This window comes from Coregonus clupeaformis, chromosome 36 (genome assembly GCF_020615455.1).
Source record: "Coregonus clupeaformis isolate EN_2021a chromosome 36, ASM2061545v1, whole genome shotgun sequence".
NCBI classification, from domain to species: Eukaryota; Metazoa; Chordata; class Actinopteri; order Salmoniformes; family Salmonidae; genus Coregonus; species Coregonus clupeaformis.
In genome coordinates this window covers 13,286,457-13,312,710 of record NC_059227.1, presented here as the reverse complement: position 1 = coordinate 13,312,710, position 26,254 = coordinate 13,286,457, and the positions used below count along the sequence as shown (strand labels likewise).

The window sequence follows — 26,254 nt, the reverse complement described above, 5'->3', positions numbered from 1 at the left end:
AAATGTGGAAAAAGTCAAGTCACTGTATATATATCAATCTTGAACAGTGTTATCTATTTTGGATGCACTGATTTAAAGAAACAGTGATAGGCTGTTTTAAAACTCTGCAGCTACAATAATAAAAATCGGATTCAAATATATTAGTCCTAATATTATTGTAGCATAGGCTATGCTGCAGCAAATGTACCTGTCACAAGAAGAAAAGCTATCAGCTGATGAGATGATACATGCATTGTGAACTACATTCCATACTGAGATGTGCTGTCTGTCCCCACCCTGAGCGTTGATGACTGATCATGCAGATAATATAGCAGAGAGGTCATAGAGAAGCCAGATTTAGACATCACATATCATTGAACAGTTCCATTTCACATCATGCTGTTCATAGAAATAATGTATTATAATTTGTGCCCTTAACAAATTGTATGACTTGCTGTCTAACTATGCTAAATGCAAATTATGAATAGTGGGTGATCTTAATCTGGATTGGTTGATTCCAGTATCTGATGGGCTGAAAGATATTTGTACTGAGCTAAATCTAACTCAGCTGATAACTAAACCAACACCCTGAAAAATCTACTCTCTTAGATATTATTCTAAGAAATACCCCTCATGAGTTTACAGCCAATGGGATATATGAGCTCAGTGACCATTGTCCTGTTGCCTGCATAAGAGATGTTAAGCTACCTAAATCTCACTCATGCATTATTACAAAGAGACATTTTTGGAATTTTAATTAGCTTTTTTTTTTTGTCTGAGCTAAAGTTGAGTGACTGTTGGGTTGTGTCAACTTTCACTGACTCGGATCAGGCCCTTAATTGTTTTATTTCCCTGTTTAACTCAGTTGCAGATAAACATGCGCCGCACAAAATGCTAAGGGTGAAAAACAGATCTAATCCTTGGTTCATGCATAAACTGTCTGAAATTACAGGAAATACATTTAGTTTTGGCTAAGGCTAGACTGACTGATTTGAAACAAAACTCCACCCCCTTCTTGCCCCAGCAGGGTTTGACAGCCTCTGGTCCCATACTAGACAAAATGGAAATGTGTAGTGCTTTTAATAACCATTTTGCTTCAGCTGGCAACCTATTTGAAAGGATAATCTCTGAAAATTAATATCATTCTACTAGAGAGTCCTCTAGTCACCTCAGAACAGATTGTAAAGAATGATGCTCTAACACACTCACATACTTTATTTTCATTTCAACCATTTGATGTCTATGATGAACTAAGTGCTTTGCTAAAGATTGATGTTAAAAAAAATCCATATGGGCTGACTCACTTAATCCCTTCTTACTGCAGCTCTCTGCACCACTTATTGCAGAACCATTGACCTATATTTTTTACTTGACAATTGTTTCTGTTGTTATCCCTAAAATCTGGAAAGCAGCACATGTCCTCCCCCTACATAAAGGAGGAGGTCCTTCTGACTTAGATAACTACCATCCAATCCTCAAATTATCTTGTCTTTCCAAAGTTTTAGAATCCCTGGCCAACTGTCAGCTAAGAACGTTTTTAACTTCTCACTCTATTCTTAATGTGCACCAATCCGGTTTTAGACCTGAACATAGCACCGTTTCAGCTGCTATGCTTGTTTTAGATGATGTGTTAAATTGCTTAGATCATAAAAATCTTTCCAAGGCCTTGGACACTGTTGATCATTACATTCTCATTCAAAGGCTGACTGAAATAGGCTTGGATCAGGCTTCTTGCAACTGGTTTGAGAATGATCTGTCAGATAGGACACAATGCGTGAGTTCTGATGGTGTCAAGTCTAGTTTCTTAGATATTACAAAAGGTGTACCGCATGGGTTGGTATTGGGACCTGTTCTCTACTATTTATATAAATAATATTGGTCTATCTGTTAAAACTTGTAATATTCATCTGTATGCAGACGACACTGTTATGTATGCCATTGCCCAGGCTATGTTAGCGCTGCAATGTGACTTTGTTGCCTTACAGAAAGCCCTGGTTTGTTTAAAACGTGTACTTAATGCGGGTAAGACTAAATATATGTGGTTCTCTAATTCTCGCAAAAAAGTTTCAGATGAACTACATATTTATTCATAGGATGGTTCTCCCATCGATCGGGTTCCTGCCTATAAATATCTGGGTATTTGGATTGACAAAGAATTCATGTTTAAAAAATATATGGATGAGCTAGTTAAAAAGCTAAGATTCAAAGTAGGCTTCTTTTTTAGAAATAGATCTTGGCTCTCCCTAAATAGCAGGAAGCAGATCGTACAGTCAACTTTCCTGCTAGTTCTTGACTATGGTCACACCATTTATCAGATTGCATGAGCCACTACTCTTAAACCTTTGGATGCCGTCTACCATACTGCCCTTCGCTTTATCACAGGTGACAGTTTTAAAACTCACCACTGCATCCTGTATCAAAAGGTTGGCTGGTCCTCTTTAAAGTCCCGTAGATCACTTCTACACAAGATTCCAATTTACCTAGCTTTGTTGCTAACGTATAACTTTGTTGCTAACGTATAAAAGAATGAGCTCCCAAACTCGCTCGCAGGATTGGTTAGCTCTTGAGGTCCCTCTGGTCTCAACCAATTTAGGTAAATCCTCCTTTAGTTTTAGTTCCCCCCAATGTTGAAATAACCTACAAAATTTCTTGCATCTTGATTCCCTGGTGCCACTAGGGCAGTTTAGGACTCTGGTTTTGAATGAATTAATTGCAGTTGTTTCGATTGATTGTAGTGATTTATTTGTTGAAATTGTGGTGTTGAGGTTGTGCCTTGTGGTTATTTGTATTCTTCTTGTTTTATTTGTAATGTAAATGTTTCTTACTGTTTGTGAGAAAAAAAATTGTACTCAGGGCACCATTGGGAAAGAGACCCTGGTCTCAGTTGGGCTACCCTGAATAAATACAAGTTTATACAAATTTACCGGTTTCTAACAGTTAGTTATCCCAGGAAACGGGAGTGGGTTTGGGCGGTAAATCTCGGTAACCTGGTTCTCGCTATTAAATCCAAGTCTTTACCCTTTGGAACTTTCTCACCATCAATGTTCGAATATTGGAAATATCAGTTCCATATTGACTCCTCACTCTGAGAAAGCAATCCACACACACACACACACACACACACACACACACACACACACACACACACACACACACACACACACATACAGTATTCCTGTCAGCACACTTCATAGCCCTGTGTCTGTGCAGCCCTGTCCTGCCTTGTTGTTGACACCAGGGTGACCCTTGAACATGCAGGGATGTCTGTGCCTGTGTGCATTTGTGGCTAACACTTACTGGCAGCCCCAACTCCAATCTTACCCCTGCCAATATGCTGGAAATATATGCTGGAAACAATCTTGCTCTGCTCTGCTTTTTATTGCACTCCCCTTGCACTTCTCTTTTCATGTCTGTCGGTGGGTCTCTCTCTCTCTCTCTCTATTGAATTGGAAGTTAATTGAAAATAATTTAATTGAATGGAATACACAATGGAATTGATTGAACATACAGAACATTAGAGAGTCTGAGGTATGGCAGCTTTGTTGCCATTCTACATGGAAGCACAGTCCAAAGATGGTAGCTGCCTGTGACTAGATCTGTCACCAAGAAAGAGACTCCATATTGCTGTGTCATTTGGATTGAAATTCACAGTGACACTTGGATAGATAATCCCCAGATCTGTAAATTAATCTCTCTCTCTCGCTCTCTCTCTCTTTCTCTCGCTCTCTCGCTCTCTCGCTCTCTCTCACACACACACACACACACACTCAGTCTCTCTTTCTTTCTTTCTTTCTTTCTCTCTCTATCCCCCACAACTGCTATTTTCATCACAGTACGACATCCCGTATCAGTCGTTGTAGCGTCCCATCCAAACCCCCCAAATGACAGCATAATGAAGGCACTAAGATGGCTGACAGATTGTGACCCATATCTAGGCTGCTATTTCTCGTGATGGGTTTCCACCAACCCCGTTCTCTGGCATTCCCTTGATCTTCTTGGCAGCTTGGCACACACGGCTCGCTCTTTTGAATGCTCGTTTCTGTTTGCCTTTTTCTGTTGCAAAGCTATCAATGAAGATCTGTGCTATGTGGCTACTTATGTAGTGAAGAAGGTGTCTTATACCTTATAGGCCCACATCTAAATAACATATTATTCTGGTTGTAAACTGGTTTTCTGGTTGTGAAGACTTAATTATTTAGTGATCAACGACAGAATTTAAGTGATCAAATCTGCGTAGACTGCCATGGCTGGTCCCAAAAAGAGCTTCTAAACCAAGAAGTTGCCCCAGTGTTTATGATGATGTCATCTCCCTAAGTCTACCATTACGACATTCAACATTTACCGAACCTGCTTAAGAACATCGCCATAGGTCCCTATTAGTAGATATTGCGCTAAGCTGTTAAACTATCCCAGTCTCGTTATTTTCATAGCTCTTAATGATCCAGAAAACCTTGTCTTTATCACACTAGAGAAGTCTTTGAAGTCAGGAGAGTTTCAGAAAAGGAGGAAAGAGATCCTGGGATAAGAATGTCAGGGATGATGCCTCTTATTTTAGAAATGGAAGCAGTTGGAAGAGTTTGAAAAATATGGGAAAGAGGGGTCAAATGAGATTGTGCGTTGCTGGTTTTGAAAGTTGCTCTGTTGTCAAAACCGTTGCTTACAGTTTAGTGAGGTGAAATTAACTATGGGGACAGGAGATTCTTATTTAGATTCTTATTTAGGTAGGCCTATTTGTGTTGTTGGTTATAGTGGTGTCCTGGTCACACAGTCCTTCTATGTAAAGAGTATGTGGACTGTATGGAGAGTATTTCTACTATATCAGTTTTGAGATTGTTATTCTCTTTCGCTAAGTAGAGGTCAGATCTCTTATGCCACAAGTCAACTTTCTATAATTTTTTTCCTCAGTTCTACCTTTGGACTTTAACTATTCATAGAGGGATATAGGCACTTTGATATTCAATACTTCTTAGCTTGTTGAAATAAGAATTTGCCATTTAATCTGCTCCAAATGCAATTTCACAGTTGAAGAAGGGTGATATTTTGATATTTGTTTCCTTACCTGAAAATAAGTATTTGGACAAGGAGTGTCTGCAATCCACACTTTTTAATTTTCAGACCAAAACCCCATGTAAATCAATATCCCCCATTTTCTGAATTTGCCCAAATCATCTCAGACTCAGATATCCATCTTTAACCCATGTTAAGCTACTGATAAACGTGAGCATATTGATAAACTGCATCACACAATATTAATATGTAATGGTGTCAAGTCATTATACCAAGCTCTCTATGTATTTCCCTTAAATCTGCCTAAATATGCAACATTATAATGGGTGCTGGAGATTAATACAAAACACACATTGCAGTGGAAGACAATTCCAAAATCTCTCCAAATTAAACAAAATCCTCTCAGCTCTCACCGCTAAGCCTGTTACGACAATTACAGTATACCACGAAGGCTGCCCGGGGTCCGCATACATTATTGATGCAACTTGGGTAAATACTAAACAGCGTAGCATCTCATTGTCTCAGAGACTCTGAACACTCCGGACTCCAGCGAGGCGGAGAAGATTATCTCTCCGTTTCAAAATGGCCTCCCTCTCCAATGAATTACTTGTCTGCGCAGTAATCACAGAGTAACGCCTGAAGGCGTGCAAGGTTCCGAGGGCACCAAAAGAAAATGGGAAAATCATTATCAGATAATCAAGCCTTTTGCCCCTTCCCCCTGTCCCCCTGGAAACATGGAAATCAAGTCCCTGTCAAATAAACGAAAAAAACCTGTGCCCTCTTTATTAAAAAGGGAAAAACCAGAGGCTTTGTGTGCATCCCAAATACCACCCTATTCCCTATATAGTGCACTACTTTTGACCAGAGCCTTATGGTCAAAACTAGTGTACTATATTGGGGATATGGTGCCATTTGGAATGCAACCCTTGATAAAACATTAAACAGAGCCCTATCTTCCATAAAATGTGAAGGCAAGTGTTGTTATTAGACTGGTAAATGTGTTGTTCTCTGTCTCTCTTCTCAGATGGCAAGTCAGAGAGCGGGGAATTGGACCTGGACGGCATCGACGATAAAGAAATTGAGAGGGTATGCGCTTCCTCTTAAGTGCTTTTGAGATAAGAATACTTTTAGCACAAATCATAATGCTTTTTCTTTAAGTCCCTTACATGAGATATTTTATTTTTGCATATTCCAATTCCCCCAGAGAATGGGGTCACGGCCAGCCATTGTCAACGACGACCCTGGAGTAATTAGGATTAAGTGCCTTGCTCAAGGGCACATCAACACATTTTTAACCTTGTCTGCTCAGGGATTCAAACTAGCAACGTTTCAATTACTGGCACAAAACTCTAACCACTAGGCTACCTGCCACCTACCCTAACACTTTACCCTTGTAGCACCTTACTAAAACCCTTACTTCCCCCTTCCTTCTTGCAGTATATCCTCAACGACAAAGAAGTGAGAGTTAAGACGGATCTGTGGATGAAGCAGAATGAGGAATATCTGAGGGAGCAGAAAGGTGAGCGAACAGACAAAACCTCTCATGCCCTATTCAAAATTCACATATTCATATTGATCCATCATGTTACGATGCAGTTCCCGACAGGTTTTCATATTAGCCAGCTCTGTAACGAACCAATTGTTCCCAATCCTCAATGGTCAAAAATATATATTTTTTTGTTTTTGTTAAAGAGTTTTTGCTGTCATCATGGTCATAAACCTCTTTGTTGAGCTTTTAAGTACTTATACTTCCCTTCAATATATTTATCTATGTTAATTCACCCTCGCCCAGTTGAACCATTGGGATTTATTGGGCTGTTATATTGCTGTAAGTAGCTTAATAGCTAGGGCCAACGAAAAAGGATGTGTCCCAAATTACAGCCTATTCCCTTTATAGTGTACTACCTCCAATAAGGTGCTGGTCAAAATAAGTGCACTATATAGGGAATAGGGTGACATTTTGGGACGCATCTTCTATTCCCTCTGAAATATAGCTGTAGCTAAGTATTCTATTTCTATCAGTACCAGAATACAGTAATTACCTATACTATACTATTGTCTATACATCATGACCTAATCATTCCTTACTGTCTATTGTAGAGGGATATATATTTAGTTGTTTTGTTCTTGTTTTTTTTAGAAAAGGAGGAGAGGATAGCTAAAGAGAAAGAGCAGGGGACCTACAAGGAGAAGGTGAGGAATCGAAGGGTGATGGTGTGTGTGTCTGTCTCTGTCTGTCTGTGTTTTATGTGCGTTCGTTTCATGTGCATGCTTTTTCAGCAGTGTGTGTGCTCAAGAATCGGTGTGTGTGTAGAGGTGGCCCTTCCTCTGACACAGAACAGCTGTGTGTCTAGAGCTGGCACATATTTTCAGTTTGAGCCGAATCAGCTCTGCTCTGCTCTTCGGTTTCAATGCAGAGGCTCCAGAGACTATATGAATATGACTACTGTGGCAGGGGAGCGCTAACCCTGCGCTAACCTGTCTCGCCATCTCCACATCCGCCCGCATTCAACCCGGGCTGGATTAGCCGTACGGCAGCAGAGTAGCAGACTGCCTAATGAGGTGCAGAGAGGCCCTGATACCTATTCCAGATGCTCAGGGGTGAAGTTACCCTTAGGTACAGATATAGGATCAGCTTCCCCTCCCCCAATATTAACCTTAACCATTACTAGAGAAAATGTAAAACTGACCCAAGATCAGCGTCTAGAGGCACCCTACGGAGGAGGGGCTCAAGGTCCACAGTAGTCGGGGTCTCATTGTGGTCAAGGCAGTGGGGGTTTTCCCTGTGCTGATACACCGTTCTGTATGACAAACAGGGCTTGCGTCCCAAATGGCACCCTATTTCCTAAATAGTGCACTACTTTTGACCGGAGCCCTGTAGGCCCTGTTCGAAAGTAGTGCACTACATTAGGGTGCCATTTGGGACACAACCAGGGTCTTTCGGAGATCACTTGTGAGTCACGGCCGACCGAGAGGCATGGAAAGGTTCCAGGGCCTACTGAGCTTCTGTCATCTCGATAATCAGACTTTTTTAGGGTGACATCATACTTCCCGACCCCAAAGGAAAGGGTGTATCGTCTATGACTTAATACAACACTTAACTAGCTACTGTTGTTATTACTATCAACAGTGATTCTTTTTAATGATTTTACCATTTGATACATTATCACTAATATCAATATATCAATCTGTGCACGTAACTCTCAACTTAAGTGTCCCATGGCTTGCAATGCCCTACAGCTGAGTTCTCCAACTCTGGTCTTGGAGAGCTACTGGTTGCTGGGCTGGAACAAAAGTCTACAGGCCCAGATTAGAGAATGCCGCTCTATACATCTATAATATCTGATATAGTAGTATGTACAGTATATCTGCATGGCATTATTATGTCCCCCAAATTCCTCCCTAAATAAAAAGAATAATAAAGGTAATCTTGATGCTTCCAACAATCTAATGGATCTCATTCAACCAATGTTTCGGTCCCCTAAATTCCTCCCAACATATCAGGGGGGTATTCACTAGGAACCAAACATAAGCAAATGGCAGAAAGGGGGAGGGACTAACCTGAACTTGTCCAATAAGAAACGCTTGTTTCCGTTGCAAAACATTTTGCTATGGTTTACTATGGTGTGCACTAATGAACACACCCCAGATCTTCTCAACTCTCTCTTCCCCTTGCAGCCCAAGAAAACGTCCAAGAAGCGGGAGCCCATCCGTGCCAGTACGGCGGGCGAGGCCATCGAGAAGATGCTGGAGCAGAAGAAGATCTCCAGCAAGATCAACTACGACGTGCTGCGTGACCTTAACAGCAAGGTTGGCAGCGGCAACAGCAGCCCCGCCCGGCCAACCTCCACCGAAGAGCCACCCAGTGGCCCCCCTGGGCGGAAGAGGCTGACCCGCCGCAAGAAGCAGCCCAACAAGACCAACATGGGCCTGGCCACCCCCGCCAGCATCATGGGCAAGAGGTAAGGGGATTTAAACTAGAACTGTTAGATGTAAGCTAGCCTTCACATATGGATGAGTGTGACTAACATTTACATTTTAGTAGACACGCTTATTTTAGTAGACACGCTTATTCCTGTGGGAATCGAACCCACAACCCTGGCGTTGCAAGTACCATGCTCTACCAACTGAGCCACACGGGAGAATTAGCTTTGGGTGAGCTAATTCTGTTCTCATTAGTAGGTCTGCAGGTTTTATTTTTTAAAGGGATACTTTGGGATTTTGGCAATGAAGCCCTTTATCTACTTTCCCATAGTCAGATGAACTTGTGGATACCATTTTTATGTCTCTGCGTGCAGTTTGAAGGAAGTTGCTAACTAGTGTTAGAGCAATTGCTAACAAGCTGTTACCATAGACTTCCAGCCATTGTGCCAACGCTAGTTAGCATTGGCTCGCGAAACTACCTCTAACTTCCTTCATACTAGATGCAGAGACATACAAATGGTATCATTGAGTTCATCTGACTCTGGGGAAGTGCCAGAATCTGCCAAAATCACAAAGTATCCCTTTAAGTGGAAGAAGTCACGTATGTGAGGAATGAATGTTATTCATGTCTGAGGATTGGCCTCACTATATAGGAGAAGGTACAGTAGTGAAATGCTAAGGTCAGGATTAGGCATCGACAGAGAGGGAATTGGAGTGACATACAAATGTTAAGATTGCGAAAAGTCCTTATGGTTGGAAAATAACCCAATAGCTGGGCTCTGAGAAGCACTTCTGGGATATAAAATACAACAAAGCTAATGTTGCTTATGATACCTGTATCTTATCAAGTCATTAAACATACAGGCTATTCAACAAGCCATTTTTATAATTTCCTGACAACATGGGAACACTTTCACATAACCACAGGAACCTGGCCCTTTTTACCACCAATAATAGGCACCAATTGTGGCGTAAAGGTCCCCCATTGCCTCTGGAGGTGTTAAAATCTTACACCCTCCTCAGTCGCCCACTACCACTCACCCACTTTCTGATCCCTAGGCTGGTTTGCCGAAGACGAGCCAATCTTGCCCTCAGGACATCATGTCTGAGGTGTCCGTCTTCGCCCCTCTCTCCAATTAATCCTCCAGTTGGACTCCAAATGTCCTTGTAATGAACGCGGAGCATGAGATCACGACTTCTGCTACTGACACGCCGCGGCAGACCATTTCTCATTTTGCCAATCATTTCTCGATCATGCCACGGCCACATTAATGATAATTAACATCTTGGTAATGAATTCTGAATTGGTAATGAAAATGAGATGTGAGGCACTGTTGGAGAGCTGATGAGTAGACAGCTGGTAGAATGACAAAGCCCCCATCACCTACCCTACCCCCCCTTCAGCAGGCTCAGGTGCCGGGGTCGGTACTATCTAGTCTCTGGTCAACTCCATCTGATTGTAGCTATCCCTTCAGGCCTCGTTTCTTCATCAGAAGACAGATGCTGGGTTTATATTCAATTTTCTCCCCCTTAACAATGGATTGACTGTAATCAGTTATGAATATTATGTGTTCATGGAAGTAGAGCTCATTTGATGGAATCGTGTCACTTCTGGCTATTCAGTGTGTTAATGAATTAGATACAAGCGTTACAGTAGGGATTTTTATGAATGTTGAAGACCTAGAAATCATGTTTCAACTAAGTAGGGTCCAGCCTTTCATTCATCATATTTAAGGTTGCACCTCTTCTCCTATTGTTTGAGCACAAAGCCTTGCAGTCTCGTTGATTAATGTACTTGTGTCCCATCACTGCAACCTTGAAGTTGCTGAGGCTCTGGGCTTCAACCAAACAGAGCACCGGTTCTCTATGTGGCCAGCTTACGTGGGGGGAGGTGGGAAGAAGACGACTTGGAACAAATCTGACAATGAACTCGAGTTTTAGGTCCAGTGCTACAGCAGCGGATCTGAGCCTCCTGCTGGAGTATGGGAAAGCGGCTGGAACTCTGTCTATTGGGATAATGAGAGGGGGGTAGGATTAGTTTCCCTGTGTGCATTTTAGCTGGCCAGGGTTTGTCTAGCTTGGCCCAGCAGCCTGAAATATAAGGTATGCCTGCCTCACATTTGTGCATAAAGCACCTTCTATTCCCATCAGTGAGAAACGGCTACGTTTTGTTTTTGTTTCCTACGTGTTTCCTCATTGAATAAAAAAAAGAATGTGTGCATTTTTTATGCTCCCTCAACTTTATCAAAGCATTTAGTATTGAATCACAGCCAGATATCTGAGACCGAGGGAACAGAGTGTCTTTCTATGAGTGTTTCTCTTGAATGTTTGAAAGCTAGCACTTGGTATGCGACTTGGTATCACCGCACAACACATTTAAGTTTGTTGTCACATAAAATGCTCAGTGCTTGTCATTGTGATGCATCTTACGTTAGTCGGAGGCAAGATTGCTCTCTTTAAAGTTATTCCTTCCTCCCATTTGTATGAGGAACCGCGGTGCGAGTCGAGCTCGTGGGATTCAGGTGGCTTAGCCTGCTCTTGGATCTGGCCGTTTAACCTGGCACCTCAGAGCGTGCGTTGTGTTTTAAAAGCCCCTAGAGGCTAGAGTGGAAAGGGAGAAGGGAGCCTGACAGTAAACCATTGTTGGCTGTCATCCTGTTGGTTAGTGCGCCGCTGCACTTACACATAGCCCCCCCTCCACACTCCTTCGCCTGGGATGACGCACAGCTGGTGTTGTTGATCATATCATCCTAGCCTCCCCCACTCAGAGCTGAAAACCTTGTCACTGAATTGAAATACTTTCTTAGACACAAAGTTGAAACGGTCTCTGATGCATGTTTTTTCATCTCATTTGTATTGAACCAGGAAAATGTATTGAGAAGTAGTTGTCATCTGCTGTTATGGCCCGGCAAGATGCACAGCACACATCAACAGAGACATCAACAAACACAACAGCAGAGTCAGTCCAATACAGTAATTAAACATCTATTTCCCCCATTACAGAGATGACACTCTTTTCTCACAGACAGAACTGGAGCTAACTGTCCGAGTTTGAACTTTCTCAGCTATCCATGGTCAGAGCAGAGACTTCATTTTCTGTCTCGCATGCAGACACACTCAGAACACTGAAACTTTCCCACAGCCACAGATCATGTGAAGTCTCACCCCTCCCCTTCACTACAAGTCCTCCACCAGCTGCCAGACGAAAGCCCCCTCCGCGCCCACCAAACTAACAAAGATGGAAAAGCACTCTTCCAGAATGGGCAAAACTAATTACCCTGTAGTTCTTTGTCCCTCATCAACTCCCCCCTCCCGCCCAATCCCCTTCTCTTTATAAAAGCTGCAATTCCTGACTAGTCAAGGCTGGTTGTTTTAAGTGTAAATCGTAACGAACGGTGGCAGAAATGTCTGTGTGCTGATCTCTTTTCAGGGAGTCCCACAGGAGCCTCTCAACCGTACCCTCTACGTAACCTTGATATGATCTTTGTTTTACTGGTAGCATTCGGGACCAGTGACACAGCAGGAAACTTGAGCAGACACACAGAGCTGCTGTTCTGCGTTTGAAAGGGCTCGTAATTCCAGCCTCCCGAATACTTTTTTGCTCCTGACTAGCTTTCGATACAATAATGTTTGTTTGTTTCTTTATCGACCTAGCAAAGGGCAAAGTTTGGCGCAAGAAGAACAGGGTGTCTCATCTCACGCTAGCCAGAAATAGCAGTCCAGGATCTGGGGCACCCTGATGTGTTTTGCAGGGTTCGTCTCTGAGAGATTGCCTCTCGCCTTCTCCCCCTCAAACTATCTCCAATTTCCTCTTGAAATGTCATAATTTCCATCCGGCTGCTACTTTTCCCTCTGCTGTGACTCCCCCTCCCCCTTTGCCTGCTAACCCACTCCCAGCACCCGTGCGAAAGGCTACCTCTGCAGACCAACAAATGACACATATGCTCTGGGTCATGCCAAGGCCCTCAGATGCCCATCCGGTTGCTGCTGAGGGGACCTGGTATGGAGGCACCCGGGCGTGGAATGTGCTGTGTCTGTGTGTGAATGGTGCACCATACAGCCAGACCCCCTGGTAGGCTTCCCTAGACCACCACCCCCTTCCATACCCTCGAGCACAGCCCCCAACCGACAGATTGATTTGTCAACATGCCACAGCATCTCTGTCATGCCGTGCCACATCCCCAATATCCCTGCATTGGTAAACACTGGAGTTGTTGACAGATGATTTCCCCAGAGGGCAGGATCTGGCCTCTCGGTGTCTCCCTGAGCCATGCCTGTGGGGAGCGGAGGGAAGGCACCCTCTCTCCACCCAAAGCTTGCAGAGTGGCATGTGTGAAGAACAGGACCTGGATGTCTGGTTTTGTGGGCTTTCTTTTCTTTCCCATGAACTATACAGATCACATAGCAGACTGGGTAATGTTTGGTCTGCGTAATGCACCAGAGAGCTCTTTTCCTGAGATGTATTTTCCGGAACGCCTCGCATTCTTTCTGTTGTCAAACAGTCTGAGGGATGGCTGAAGCTCGCAGATGCATTTCTTATGTCAGTAAATCCCTGCCCACGCTCCACTCTCCCAGTGCCTCTCTTGTCAGGGGCAGCCACTTACTTGTGTGTGGAAGAATCTTAGCCAGACAGTCACCGTCCAGACAGTCACCGTCTCCCCCACTGGCACCTCATGTCCGTCTGTGCCATTGTGTGGAACAGCAGCTAATCAGAGTCTTCTCTTAAAGATTAGCAGTGGAGACCGATGGTCGAGTGAAAGTCCTTCTCAAAGGAACTTTCTTCTGCTGCACTGACATCTGACCTCTCTGTAAAGTGAATCAGGATGGTGGTCGTAGATGGCTCACCCACTATTGTTCCACACTATTGAGGGCAGTGATTTATCTGTAGCTTGTGGTCAGGCAGTCTGGAGGGCACCTTGATGTTTGAGCTCAAAAGCCATTTCCTGCTGTTAGGAACAATGGCTGTGTCCCAACTCAAATCAAAGTGCAAAGGATACAGCAGGTGTAAAACAGAACAGTCAGACGCTTACTTGCAAGCTCTTTCCCAACAATGCAGTATTGAATATTACATTTTAGTCATTTAGCAGACACTCTTATCCAGAGCGACATACATCCAGAGTGCATAAATTTTTCATACTGACCCCCCGTGGGAATCGAACCCACAACTCTGGCGTTGCAAGCGCCATGCTCTACCAACTGAGCTACAAGTAAGATGAAATAATATAAAGTTTAAAAAACGATACAATATGAGAATGTAATACAGGGTCAATACCATCATTTCAATGTGCAGGGATACTGGAGTAGAGGTAGATATGTACATGTAAGCAGGGGTCAAAACGTGATTGGTAGCAGGATAGATAATACAAATAAATAAATAATTATAATTATAATAATAATAATAATAATAGCAGCAAAGTGTGTGTGCAAGCGTGTCAGTGTCGGTGTATGTGAATGTGTGGGTAGAGACCTGTTGGTGTACATAGAGTCAGTGCAGATAGTCCGTGGGTGAGGGTGGACAGCCATTGTTTATCTGTTCAACAGTCTTATTGCTTGGGGGTAGAAGCTGTCTCGGAGCCTGATGGTCTGAGACCTGATGCTCTGGTACCGTCTGCTGGACGGTAGCAGAGAGAACAGTCCATGACTGGGGTGGATGGAGTCTTTGGCAATTTCTTTAGGCTTTCCTCAGACATCGCCTGGTATGAAGCGCCCAATAGGGCTCTGGTCAAAAGTAGTGCACTATGTAGGGAATATGGTGTTATTTGGGAAGCGCCCAATGTGGCAAAGGTGGCTTAGACCAGACAATCTCATTGGCTAGGAGCTCTTTGAGGGAATGCTACTTCAGTGGATGTAAGCCTATTATGATTTTAGCTGTCAATTTAGCCTTCCATGCTAAATGTTAACACTTATGTAGGACGTATGAAGGAAATTGCTTTTTCACCTTATGTATGGTGTGCATTAGTTAATGTTTATTAATTAATTCTGGTTTATTATGTTTTAATTCATTTATTAGTGTGTACTCTTTATATCGTAGACAATCAGCCATTCAATTGGCTACATTTGTTAATGTGATAGGCAATATAATCATTATTACATTTGGTACGTTTGCTCTTATTTACCAATGGTAAATTACATTAATTCCCTTTCACAACAACAATTATTCACAACAGCAACCAGGTTGTTAACCATTTGAGGGAAGTCATGAATCCTTATAGACTCAGAGGTTAAACTGCTCAGGGCAACGGGCGAAGATAAATCACGGAGCCTTGGTGCTGCGAATCTATCTATTGTGAGCCACACACATTTCCGTGCCGGCCCTCTGTCTCCATCTGCTTCTCTGCATCGAGGGAAGGTGATGCAGACATTTCTTGTGTCTCAAGCTGTCTCCGTGGGAACTCCCTCCCACTCACCGGGTTGCCATGGGCACAGCTCTCAGCTGTAGTCTTACTAGAGAGGCCTGGGCTGAACAGGCATTCTGACCACTGAGAGTAAATAATCAGCGCAGGATAATAATAAAACTCCACCTGTTGTTTTGTTAGGAATGGAGATTTCTGTATAGAATGAGAACATGAGACTAAATGCAATTCAAGAACAGTCATTTGATATTACTGACTGGCAGTGTAGTCGCAGTGGTCATTAAATCTTCCATGATCATGACCCTGTAAAACAACATATTTCACTGCACGTATGTGACAATAATACAAAATAAAAATAAATCTCAGATGATCAATGTTTTGCGGGGGAGGGCATGGTGAACAGTTCCCTAGTGGACAACAAACCTGACCTGATCCACCAAGCAGTCTGTTCACAATACTATGTGTGAGAGTTAGAAAAATGTAGAGGGGGAGTGTGTCTGTGTGTGTTGGAGAGGGGGGGAATAAAGCCACCCACAGACAGTCCCATTTACAGTAGGAGAATACCAACTGTGAAATTGGGCGTGAAGAGATGGGGGAGAATGCCGTCACAACAGTGAGATACAGTGTGGGGGAGGGTAACTAAATCTCTCCCCCCTGCTGACCTTCTCAGCGGTAGCATCAGATAATCATCACTCCTTTCTACCTCCATTCCGAGGATTCCCCATCTCATTCCTATCCCCGAGACTCTCCGTGCCCTCCAGAGTGTGTCTGCAGGAAGTGTGATAAGGCCCGCTGGTCAGCCAGAGGGGGTGAAGTCACGTGTGCGGGGGAGAAACTGCTGATGCAAACTCACGGCCCCTGGTCGGATTGCATCTCTATTCTTCCTGGGTAGCCCGCATCGGCTCTTGGATTGGAGAAGTTGTGCTACATCTTTAATGGCTTTGTCCTTGGGGAAAGGGATGGCTTCATGTTCTCTGAGCCAGCCCCTCCTGAAAACATGTTAGCCTCCGTAACCTCGCTCTTCAGTGCTGATACTGGAGTGTGAAAGCAGCAGTGTGCTGGAACATGACAGAAGGCCTCGCTTCCTCCTCCAGCCTACAGCACTATCCTCCGGGCTGTCCCTGGCCGTCTGCTTCCCCTCTGCCTCGCACGAGGTGGCTTTAGCCAGAGCTCTACATATTGGCTCTGACTGCCCGTGCCGTATGAGCGTTTCTCCAGTCGCTCGGACACAGCGGTGGAGCTCCGACTCTCATGCTAGCCCATCGGGCCCACGCCCCAAAGGGCGTTTGCCTCCACCCACCAGATAGTAAGGGACCTGGCAATATTCGTCTTCCATCTGTGCTCACCCCTCTGCAGGAAGGCAATGGGGGAAAATAATCAGGGTGTGGCCCCTTCATGCTGGTACCCACACCAGCTGGACAGCAAGGACCAGTCCTAGGCTAGTCACATTGTGGGTGATCACTGCTACTACCACCACCCACTGTGGTATGCTCGAGTGCACACTCCTTTCATATATATTTATATCCACACATCTGCTGTGCGATATTGGCTCCAGTGAAATATGACTTCCCTTCCCCCGCTGTCAGATTGAATTGACAAGCATTATTGACGTGGTGACATATGGGCCTGCCTGGAAAAAGCTCTCGCTCTGAGCCAATGGAGGGGAGGGACATTCTAATAGCACCACCACACATTTTACAGTCAAGTCCAATGGCTGTCATTTAAATGCTTGCTGCAAAGCCCTCTAATATGTACCTCTCTCATTGATAACTGTGATGAAGTTTCCATGTTGCCATTATTGATCTGAGCCCAGATTTGGTTGTGTTCAAAGAAGGCAGTACTTGTGTTACTTATGTTACTTTGACTAGTAAAGCCTTAGAAAGTGACTTACAAAGCCTTAATTTGAAAGCCTGAATCTTGGTAATACCCAGTAGTGGAAAAAGTACCCAATTGTCATACTTGAGTAACAGTAAAGATACCTTAATAGAAAATGACTAAAGTAAAAGTGAAAGTCACCCAGTAAATTACAACTTCAGTAAAAGTCTAAAAGTATTTGATTTTAAATATACTTAAGTATCAAAAGTAAATGTAATCGCTAAAATGTACTTAAGTATAAAACGTAAAAGTATAAATCATTTCAAATTCCTTATATTAAGCAAACCAGACGGCACCATTTTCTTATTTTTTAAATTGACGTATAGCCAGGGGCAGACTCAAACATTTAGACATAATTTACAAACGAAGCATGTGTGTTTAATGAGTCTGCCAGATCAGAGGCAGTAGGGATGACCAGGGTAAGTGTTCTGTTATTAAGTGCGTTTTATGGACCATTTTCCTGTGCTGCTAAACATTCAAAATGTAACGAGTACTTTTGGGTGTCAGGGAAAATATATGGAGGAAAAAATACAATATTGTCTTAAGGAATGTAGTGAAGTAAAAGTAGTCAAAAATAGTAAAGTAAAGTACAGATACCCCAAAAAACGACTTAAGTAGTACTTTAAAGTATGTTTACTTAAGTACTTTACATCACTGGTAATACCCTAACCGACCCACATCTCAGACGGACATAACTCTAAGAAAATATCAGTACAAATAAAGTACATATTTTAAGCAGATGGGAACACCCATCCAACCCTCCCTAGCCCCTCATCTCAGAGGGGGGATACAAGGAGGAGCTTGGAGAAGCCTGGGAATTAATGATAGAATTATCTGGCAGATATGTCTTTGGTGTACTTGCTTCATTAGAGCTTGCATTGACCATCTGACTAAAGGCTGAGAGGGCACCTGCGGTGCACAGGGCGGGCATTTGGGCACATTTGGGCGCTGTCTCTATGCCAGCCAATTCCACTCATCCATGAAAGCCTGCCCTCTGGAAGATTCCTTTCCCCTTTTGTGTGACCCCTGTTTCACACGAGTGGTCCCATCTCCCCCTTTTCCCTCAAAAGAAGTGCCTAAATCCTGGTTTGAAATATGACATGAAATAAAAGTCGAGGCTCAATTCAATGTATGTAGTATCTTTTTTCCCATGGTCAAATTAAATCAATGAATATTTTTGTTCCATTAGCCCATGAATGTCCTGCTTAATATAATGTTTGTGTCATCATTGCAAATCAACTGCATTATGCTTAAAAAACACTTCAACCAGTAAAATGCCTCTTTGGCTAGCTTTTGCTACAGCCTATATCAATTAGTGTTAGCATTCTAGTTAACAACTGCTGCATCCAAAATAGTTATTTTGCAAAGATCACAACCAAATATAATCTTAGTGACTGTTCAAGCAAGAATCAAAACATCATTGTAAGCGTATGAGAATCCTAAAAAGTTATTTTGTTTAGCTTAAATCTAGATGCTGGATGGGAGCAGATGGCGATGGCTTTCTTACTGCCGCCAAGAGTCGCGCACATCTGTGCATGTCGTCAGTGTGTCATGTACTGGAAAGGGGTCTATAGGAGAACCCTTTTTGGTTCCAGGTAGAACCCTCAGTGGAAAGGGTTTTACATGGAATCCAAAAGGGTTCTACCTGGAAGCAAAAGGGTTCTACCTGGAACCAAAAGGGGTTCTTCAAAGGGTTATCCTATGGGGACAGCCGAAGAACCCTTTTAAGTTCTAGATAGCACCTTTTTTTCTAAGAGTGTATAGAAAGCTACAGAGTTAGATGCTAGTTAGTGAGCGAGACGTTTCTGCTATAAACTAGACTCAGAAGAAAGCAAAATATATCCAGTGTGCAAAGCTGTCATCAAGGCAAATGGTGGCTATTTGATTTTTTAACACTTTTTTGGTTACTACATGATTCCATATGTGTTATTTTATAGTTTTGATGTCTTCACTGTTATTCTACAATGTAGAAAATAGTAAAAATAAAGAAAAACCCTTGAATGGCGTATTTCCTATTTTGTTGCATTACAACCTGTAGTTTAAATTGATTTTTATTTGGATTTCATGTAATGGACATACAAAATAGTCCAAATTGGTGAAGTGAAATGAAAAGAATTACTTGTTTAAAAAAATTCTAAACAATAAATAACGGGAAAGTGGTGTGTGCATATGTATTGACCCCTTTTGCTATGAAGCCCCTAAATAAGATATGGTGCAACCAATTACCTTCAGAAGTCACATAATTAGTTAAATAAAGTCCACCTGTGTGCAATCTAAGTGTCACATGATCTGTCACATGATCTCAGTATATATACACCTGTTCTGAAAGGCCCCAGAGTCTGCAACACCACTAAGCAAGGGGCACCACCAAGCAAGCGGCACCATGAAGACCAAGGAGCTCTCCAAACAGGTCAGGGACAAAGTTGTGGAGAAGTACAGCTCAGGGTTGGGTTCTAAAAAAATATCAGAAACATTGACACGTTTGGTGTTCGCCAAAAGCCATGTGGGAGACTCCCCAAACATATGGAAGAAGATACTCTGGTCAGATTAGACTAAAATTGAGCTTTTTGGCCATCAAGGAAAACACTATGTCTGTCGCAAACCCAACACCTCTCATCACCCCGAGAACACCATCCCCATTGTGAAGCATGGTGGTGGCAGGGACTGGGAAACTGGTCAGAATTGAAGGAATGATGGATGGCGCTAAATACAGGGAAATTCTTGAGGGAAACCTGTTTCAGTCTTCCAGAGATTTGAGTCTGGGATGGAGGTTCACCTTCCAGCAGGACAATGACCCTAAGCATACTGCTAAAGCAACACTCGAGTGGTTAAAGGGGAAACATTTAAATGTCTTGGAATGGCCTATAAAGCCCAGACCTCAATCCAATTGAGAATCTGTGGTATGACTTAAAGATTGCTGTACACCAGCGGAACCCATCCAACTTGAAGGAGCTGGAGCAGTTTTGTCTTGAAGAATGGGCAAAAATCCCAGTGGCTAGATGTGCCAAGCTTATAGAGACATACCCCAAGAGACTTGCAGCTGTAATTGCTGCAAAAGATGGCTCTACAAAGTATTGACTTTGGGGGGTGAATAGTTTGCACGCTTCTGTTTTTTTGTCTTATTTCTTGTTTGTTTCACAATAAAAAATATTTTGCATCTTCAAAGTGGTAGGCATGTTGTGTAAATAAAATGATACAAACCCCCCAAAAATCTATTTTAATTCCAGGTTTTAAGGCAACAAAATAGGAAAAATGCCAAGGGGGGTGAATACTTTCGCAAGCCACTGTAGGTGTGTCCAAACTTTTGACTGGTAGTGTATATAACAATTATTTATTACTTATAAATTATTATATATTATAGCATTTTTCTATGCATTCAGAGCAACAAATATGGCACACAATAGCTCACTTTTGGCATTTTATGACAGTCATTGCTTTTCAGGCTTGCAACCGTTCAGTGAAATGGGGCTATTCCTGAAATGACTGGAATGTACATAGATTGGAATTGACCCCAACACTAAAGTGAGAGTTTTTGACCCCTGCCCCCTAGACTCTTTGACTTGTGCTTGGGGAGGGAGGGTGGGAGGGGAGTGTCTGACAGCTGTGTGTCTCGTGCCACACTGTGAAGTTTCAGCCCCTGTGGGGGCTTCAGTGAGCGGTTCCATTGTGTCTCTCACTCCACTACAGTCAGCCACTGTCAGCTAATGCCACATAGCCTACTTCATCGTCAAAATCCACACCCACGTCCAAAATCCACCCCTAGGCTCCGAATGTCATTCACACACACTTAAACCCAAACGCATATATCTTAACTGTCTCGTGACCACACCTTCCGATCGCTCACACCCCTCACAGCCACATCCTGATCACATATACAATGCTTACACATATTCACACACATTCTAGAACCCTCGACAGCAGCATTGCACCCTCACCCTCCATCAGACCAATGCTCACACACCCCCAGACCCCTCGGCAGCCTTCCACCCCAATCCCCCTCATCACACACTTGCTCACACACAATTCACCCCCTCACAACAACACCTTCAACACATATGCAATGCTCACATCCACCTTGCTCCCACACACCCATCTCACACACACATTCTTGAGCACACACATACAGACGTGAAAGCATGCACATGAAATGGGAAAGGTACACAAAAACAGAGACAGACAGACAGACAGCCAGACCCAAGACACATACGCACACACACCAGGCCAAACCAGAGGGCCCCCAGACTGCAAGGCCGTCAGCAACTCACCGCGTGGCCCCGGTCACATGTCACCACCCCCGACAGAATGGGTGTCACTCTGCATCGGCCTCACACAGTGTCAACTCAGCGCCCAAGGGCCTTCTGGGATATCATATCATACGAGGACATGTATCCGTCCCCAAGCCATCCCCTCCCAGGCTAGCGAGAAAAGGCCAGTGAGGTAAAAACTTTTTTTTTAAAGGGACACGAGGAGCAAAAGTTCAACAAATGTGTTTATAGTTATCCCGGAGAAACCATTCTGATATAACTGTTACAGTACTGAACAGTATAGCTGCTCGTCATCTAGACATGTCTGAGCCCACGGCAGAGAACGTCTGTGGAGTCCAACAGCGCAGTCAGTCTTTTTTAATCGGAGCCCCATTCATGTAATGAACTACCACATTGGTGAAGATTCTAGGGTGGAAATGGTCCTGATTTTAGGATGCCACACTAGCATTAACCACGTTTCCATCCACAGTTTTTATGCGAGTAAAGTCATGCAATATAAAAAAAATATCACGACAGGTGTGATGGAAACATGAAGTTCAATTTCATAAATGTCAACAGGCAATTTGTTAGTTCGACATGGTGGAATCTTTTTGTGCCCCCTTTGCCGTCAGAAGAGCCTCAATTCGTGTTGAAAGCATTCCACAGGGAGGCTGGTCCATGTTGGCTCCAATGCTTCACACAGTTGTGTCAAGTTGGCTGGATGTCCTTTGGGTGGTGGACCATTCTTGATACACATGGGAAACTGTTGAGCGTGAAAAGCCCATATCACGTTTCAGGAGAAGACCCAGATGCAGACAGTGTCGAAGTAACAAAAGTTTATTACAAAAACAGGGGGGCAGGCAAACGACAGGTCAAGGGCAGGCAGAGGTCAGTAATCCAGATCAGAGTCCAAAAGGTACAGAACGGCAGGCAGGCTCAGGGTCAGGGCAGGCAGAGGTCAATAATCCAGGGTGGTGTGACAAGGTACAGAACGGCATGCAGGCTCAGGGTCAGGGCAGGCAGAATGGTCAAAACCGGGAAAACTAGAAAACAGGAACTTGCGAAGACAGGAGCAAGGGGAAAACTGCTGGTAGGCTTGACGAAAAACAAAACTAACTAGCAACAGACAAACAGAGAACACAGGTATAAATAAACTGGGGATAATGGGGAAGATGGGCGACACCTGGGGGGGTGGAGACAATCACAAAGACAGGTGAAACAGATCAGGGTGTGACAGCCCAGCAGCGTTGCAGTTCTTGACACAAACCGGTGCGCCTGGCACTTACTACCATACCCCGTTCAAAGTCACTTAAATATTTTGTCTTGCCCTCTGAATGGCACACATACACAATCCATGTCTCAATTGTCTTAAGGCTTAAAAATCATTCTTTAACCTGTCTCCTCCCCTTCATCTACACTGATTGAAGTGGATTTACAAGTGACATCAATAAGGGACCATAGCTTTCACCTGGGTTCACCTGGTCAGTCTATGTCATGGAAAGAGCAGGTATCCTTAGTGTTTTGTATACTCAGTATAAGTTATGATAAACTTCATGGTGGTTAAGTGATGGACAGTGATGAGCTTGATGCAAATTTCCAATAAGTATCGACGGTAGGTTATTATTTGAATGCTGGTGACATGATGATCAATGCTTGGCTGCCAATTATCAAATAGAAATTATGTTGACCTTATCCATATCTCATCATATAACCTACCCTGTTCACTTTTGTCTAGAAAGCATGCACCAAAACCAGATTGGGCAAGTTTGCTGTTTATCGCAACCGTTTCTTTGTGACAAAACCATCGGTAGAGTTGAAAATGCGATGGAAACACATTTAAGTGTATATTAATACGCATGTGTGAATTGGAAATGTTTTTTTTGCATATCCCTGGAACACCCTCAGAGAGTGGGGTCACAGCCAGGGTCTGCTATTATCAACAGTGACCCTGGAGCAATTAGGGTTAAGTGCCTTGCTCAAGGGCACATCGGCTTGGGGATTCTAGTAATCTTCCGGTTAATGGCCAAACGCTCCAACCGCTAGGCTACCTGCCGCCCTAACTAGGCTACCTGCCACTCTGTGTCGTGTGTGTGTGTGTGTGTGTGTGTGTGTGTGTGTGTGTGTGTGTGTGTGTGTGTGTGTGTGTGTGTGTGTGTGTGTGTGTGTAATACGCTCATGCATCCTTCAAATGGATGCTCGTTATTGCATCGGCAACCGGCAACTCGTTCTAGGAAAATACCCTGATGCATTTTGAGAATTGAATTTGAAAACCATATAAATACCTGATTGCATTGGCAGATGCTTTCACTTGGGTCTGTCTGCGGTTTCACAGTTGCCCTCGCAGACAGCATTAAGGCCCAGTGTGCAGTGTGCTCTGTAGAATTGCTATTGATTCCCATCTATTCCCTTCCATTACTTTTGGACCAAAATGGAAGGTCAGAATACTAACTGGCGCTTCTACACACAACAAGCTGACCTTTTGACCTTTGTGTTCAATCAACTCAACCGAGCAGCTGTTTTACTGTATATGCACTGCGTGTGACTAAGATTCCTCACACCTCAATTCTATTTCATGCTTGCATCCAGAATATTTCTGTATGTCTGCTGGTTAGCTGGCTGCACAGCACGCCATGATCCGCCTATGACAGGATTATGTAGCTATTTATGCATCGACTATATTTAACTTTAGGAAGCGCGAACCTCAGGCCCTGCGGGCTACATGGCTATTATCTGGCCCTGGCTGTAAGTGTATTAGTCACAGCTGGGCGAAAGAGAGCTAGCTCTCTGTCCAAGGCTATTGACTCACTCTACTCAGTTGTGTTACCGTTTGCTAAGCTCGCCATCCCACCCCAGGGGTGGTTGTGTTTCTCCAGTAATGGCGCACAGCAGTCCTAATGATAGTGTGGCACTGGTGAACTTGCTGGCATGCCGATGAAGGTTATTGTGGGCGTTGTGGGGAGGACGTAGACATGGGATGGCTAGAAATGACATGCTTCTTCTTTATATTCCACCCATTTTTAATAGGTCTTTCTGTGTGGCAGTGAGATTGAATTTGGAACATTTGTGTTATAAAAACAACAAACACACTGAATACTGAAAACTGTTGTGGCTAAAGCAACATGTCTAATGTGCCAACATGGCCTTCTGCTAGCCTAGAATCAAACTGCTAGCTCACCGCTAGCCACTGCTTTCAATGGAAGACGGAGGTTCTACCCACTGTATTTCTACAAGCGCGTGCCGTCGAACTAGGCAGATGGCTAATGCTGACAGTCTCTCTTAATGAGGATCGACAAAGGGAGAGAGAGAGAGCCCTGCTTGGCAAACAACGAACGCTATCCCTCCCACACCCCCTCCTCTTTTTCCCTCCTCCCTTTCCCTAATCAGATTATTAGTGGCACTTTCCCTTATCGGAGAGGAAAGCACTCCCACTGAGTCCTCAGGGAGACCCCCTATTCCTCTACAAGGGGGGTGGAAGAGGAGATGGGGGAAATTCTCTCTTCCATGCAGAGAGCGTGTTTGTCAGGAGGGAGTGAGTGTGTGTGTGTCGCGCTGGAGGGAGGGAGGATGTTTGTTTGTATTTGCATATGTTTGTGTGTAAAGTGTATTTAATGAATTAATTTGTCTGGGTATATGTGTTATGTTTGAGTGACTTAATTTTGTATCTGTTTGGGTTTGGTGTGGATAGGGCAACAATTGAGTGGACTGTATATGCATGTCTGTATGCACTTGTGTGTTTTGTGAAAATATTTCTTGCTGCTTCTCCCTTTTAACATGCTACACCTGCCTTCTATAAAGGCATTATTACAATGACACTGGTGGATAGAGTAGTCAGTGGTATCTCATTTAGGCTGTGGCCACATTGACATTTTGTGTCTGAACATTCCATATTTAGCTAATCCTTTTTCAATCAGAGTCATCCGTTGATGTATGATGGACAACAGAAATGATTGTCAGACAAATAATTCACAAGTTGGTCCGTCTTTTATTTATGCAACTCATACGAAAATAGTTGACTTGGGTTGACGTTTGACGGACAAAAGCAGACAATTGATTAATGTATATACGATTTCATCCATGTTCATGCGTCCCAATGTGGCCGCTGTCTGAGTTAGATGAAACTCCCCAACTAGGTGCCATAAACAGCCTTACAGACGTAGCCTACCTTAGAGAAGTACAGTACCACCGCATTCTCCTTCTCCACACCAAAACACGTCAAGGTCATTTTCCATCCAACCTTCCAGAATACTTCCTTTCCCCCACTTCCCCCTTAAGACTAATTAACTTTGTAAGAGAGCGCTTTTTGACATAAGCCTTAAATAGCATTAGCTTTAAATAGTAGCGTTTGATGTTAAAAGCTGATTTCTAGCCAATTTAGCCCTAACGTTTCATCAATGCCAGAGGGTTTCTTGAACCCCAGTGGGGAAGGTCTTGGACTGAAATGTTTCAAATACGCATGTTTGAAAGTCAAAACGACAAGTAGGTTGAAGAGTGGGAGGGGTTGTTAATTTGCTGTAATAAATAGTTTCAGTTTATTTAATTTATAATTTTTTTTTTGGGAGGAGAGGTTGGTGAGTCTTTTCCGTTCAATTAAAATGTTGAATGTAGGAGTTATGCTAGTTTGGTGAATTCTTGTGTAGCATTCTGTTTCATCAAGTGTTAACTTAGGCTACTCATGCTTGTGCTCTATTTTTCAATTCTGATGGTTTAGACATTCTTCTCTCTTTCAGACTCCGTCCACTTATATCCTCTGCGCCCAAGAAGAAGAGAGCCGCTTCACAGGTGAGCCCCACCACACACAACAAAATCTAAATTGGGTAACCCTTTATTTTACAGCCCGGTATTTAACAGGTAGTTACTTTGAAATTACTTGTT

At 43.4% G+C, this 26,254-nt stretch overlaps 1 protein-coding gene across 2 annotated transcripts in view; it reads left to right on the top strand.

Moving 5' to 3' along the window:
• The window catches only part of brf1b (BRF1 RNA polymerase III transcription initiation factor subunit b), a 124,599-nt gene that overhangs the window by 82,701 nt on the left and 15,644 nt on the right, over positions 1-26,254 (top strand). For both annotated transcript variants that reach the window (XM_041865878.1, XM_041865879.1), the window contains exons 13-17: positions 6,011-6,072; positions 6,424-6,505; positions 7,127-7,179; positions 8,665-8,948; positions 26,110-26,161. In XM_041865878.1, the coding sequence (XP_041721812.1) occupies positions 6,011-6,072; positions 6,424-6,505; positions 7,127-7,179; positions 8,665-8,948; positions 26,110-26,161 (533 nt within the window). The remainder of the gene's footprint in view (positions 1-6,010; positions 6,073-6,423; positions 6,506-7,126; positions 7,180-8,664; positions 8,949-26,109; positions 26,162-26,254) is intronic.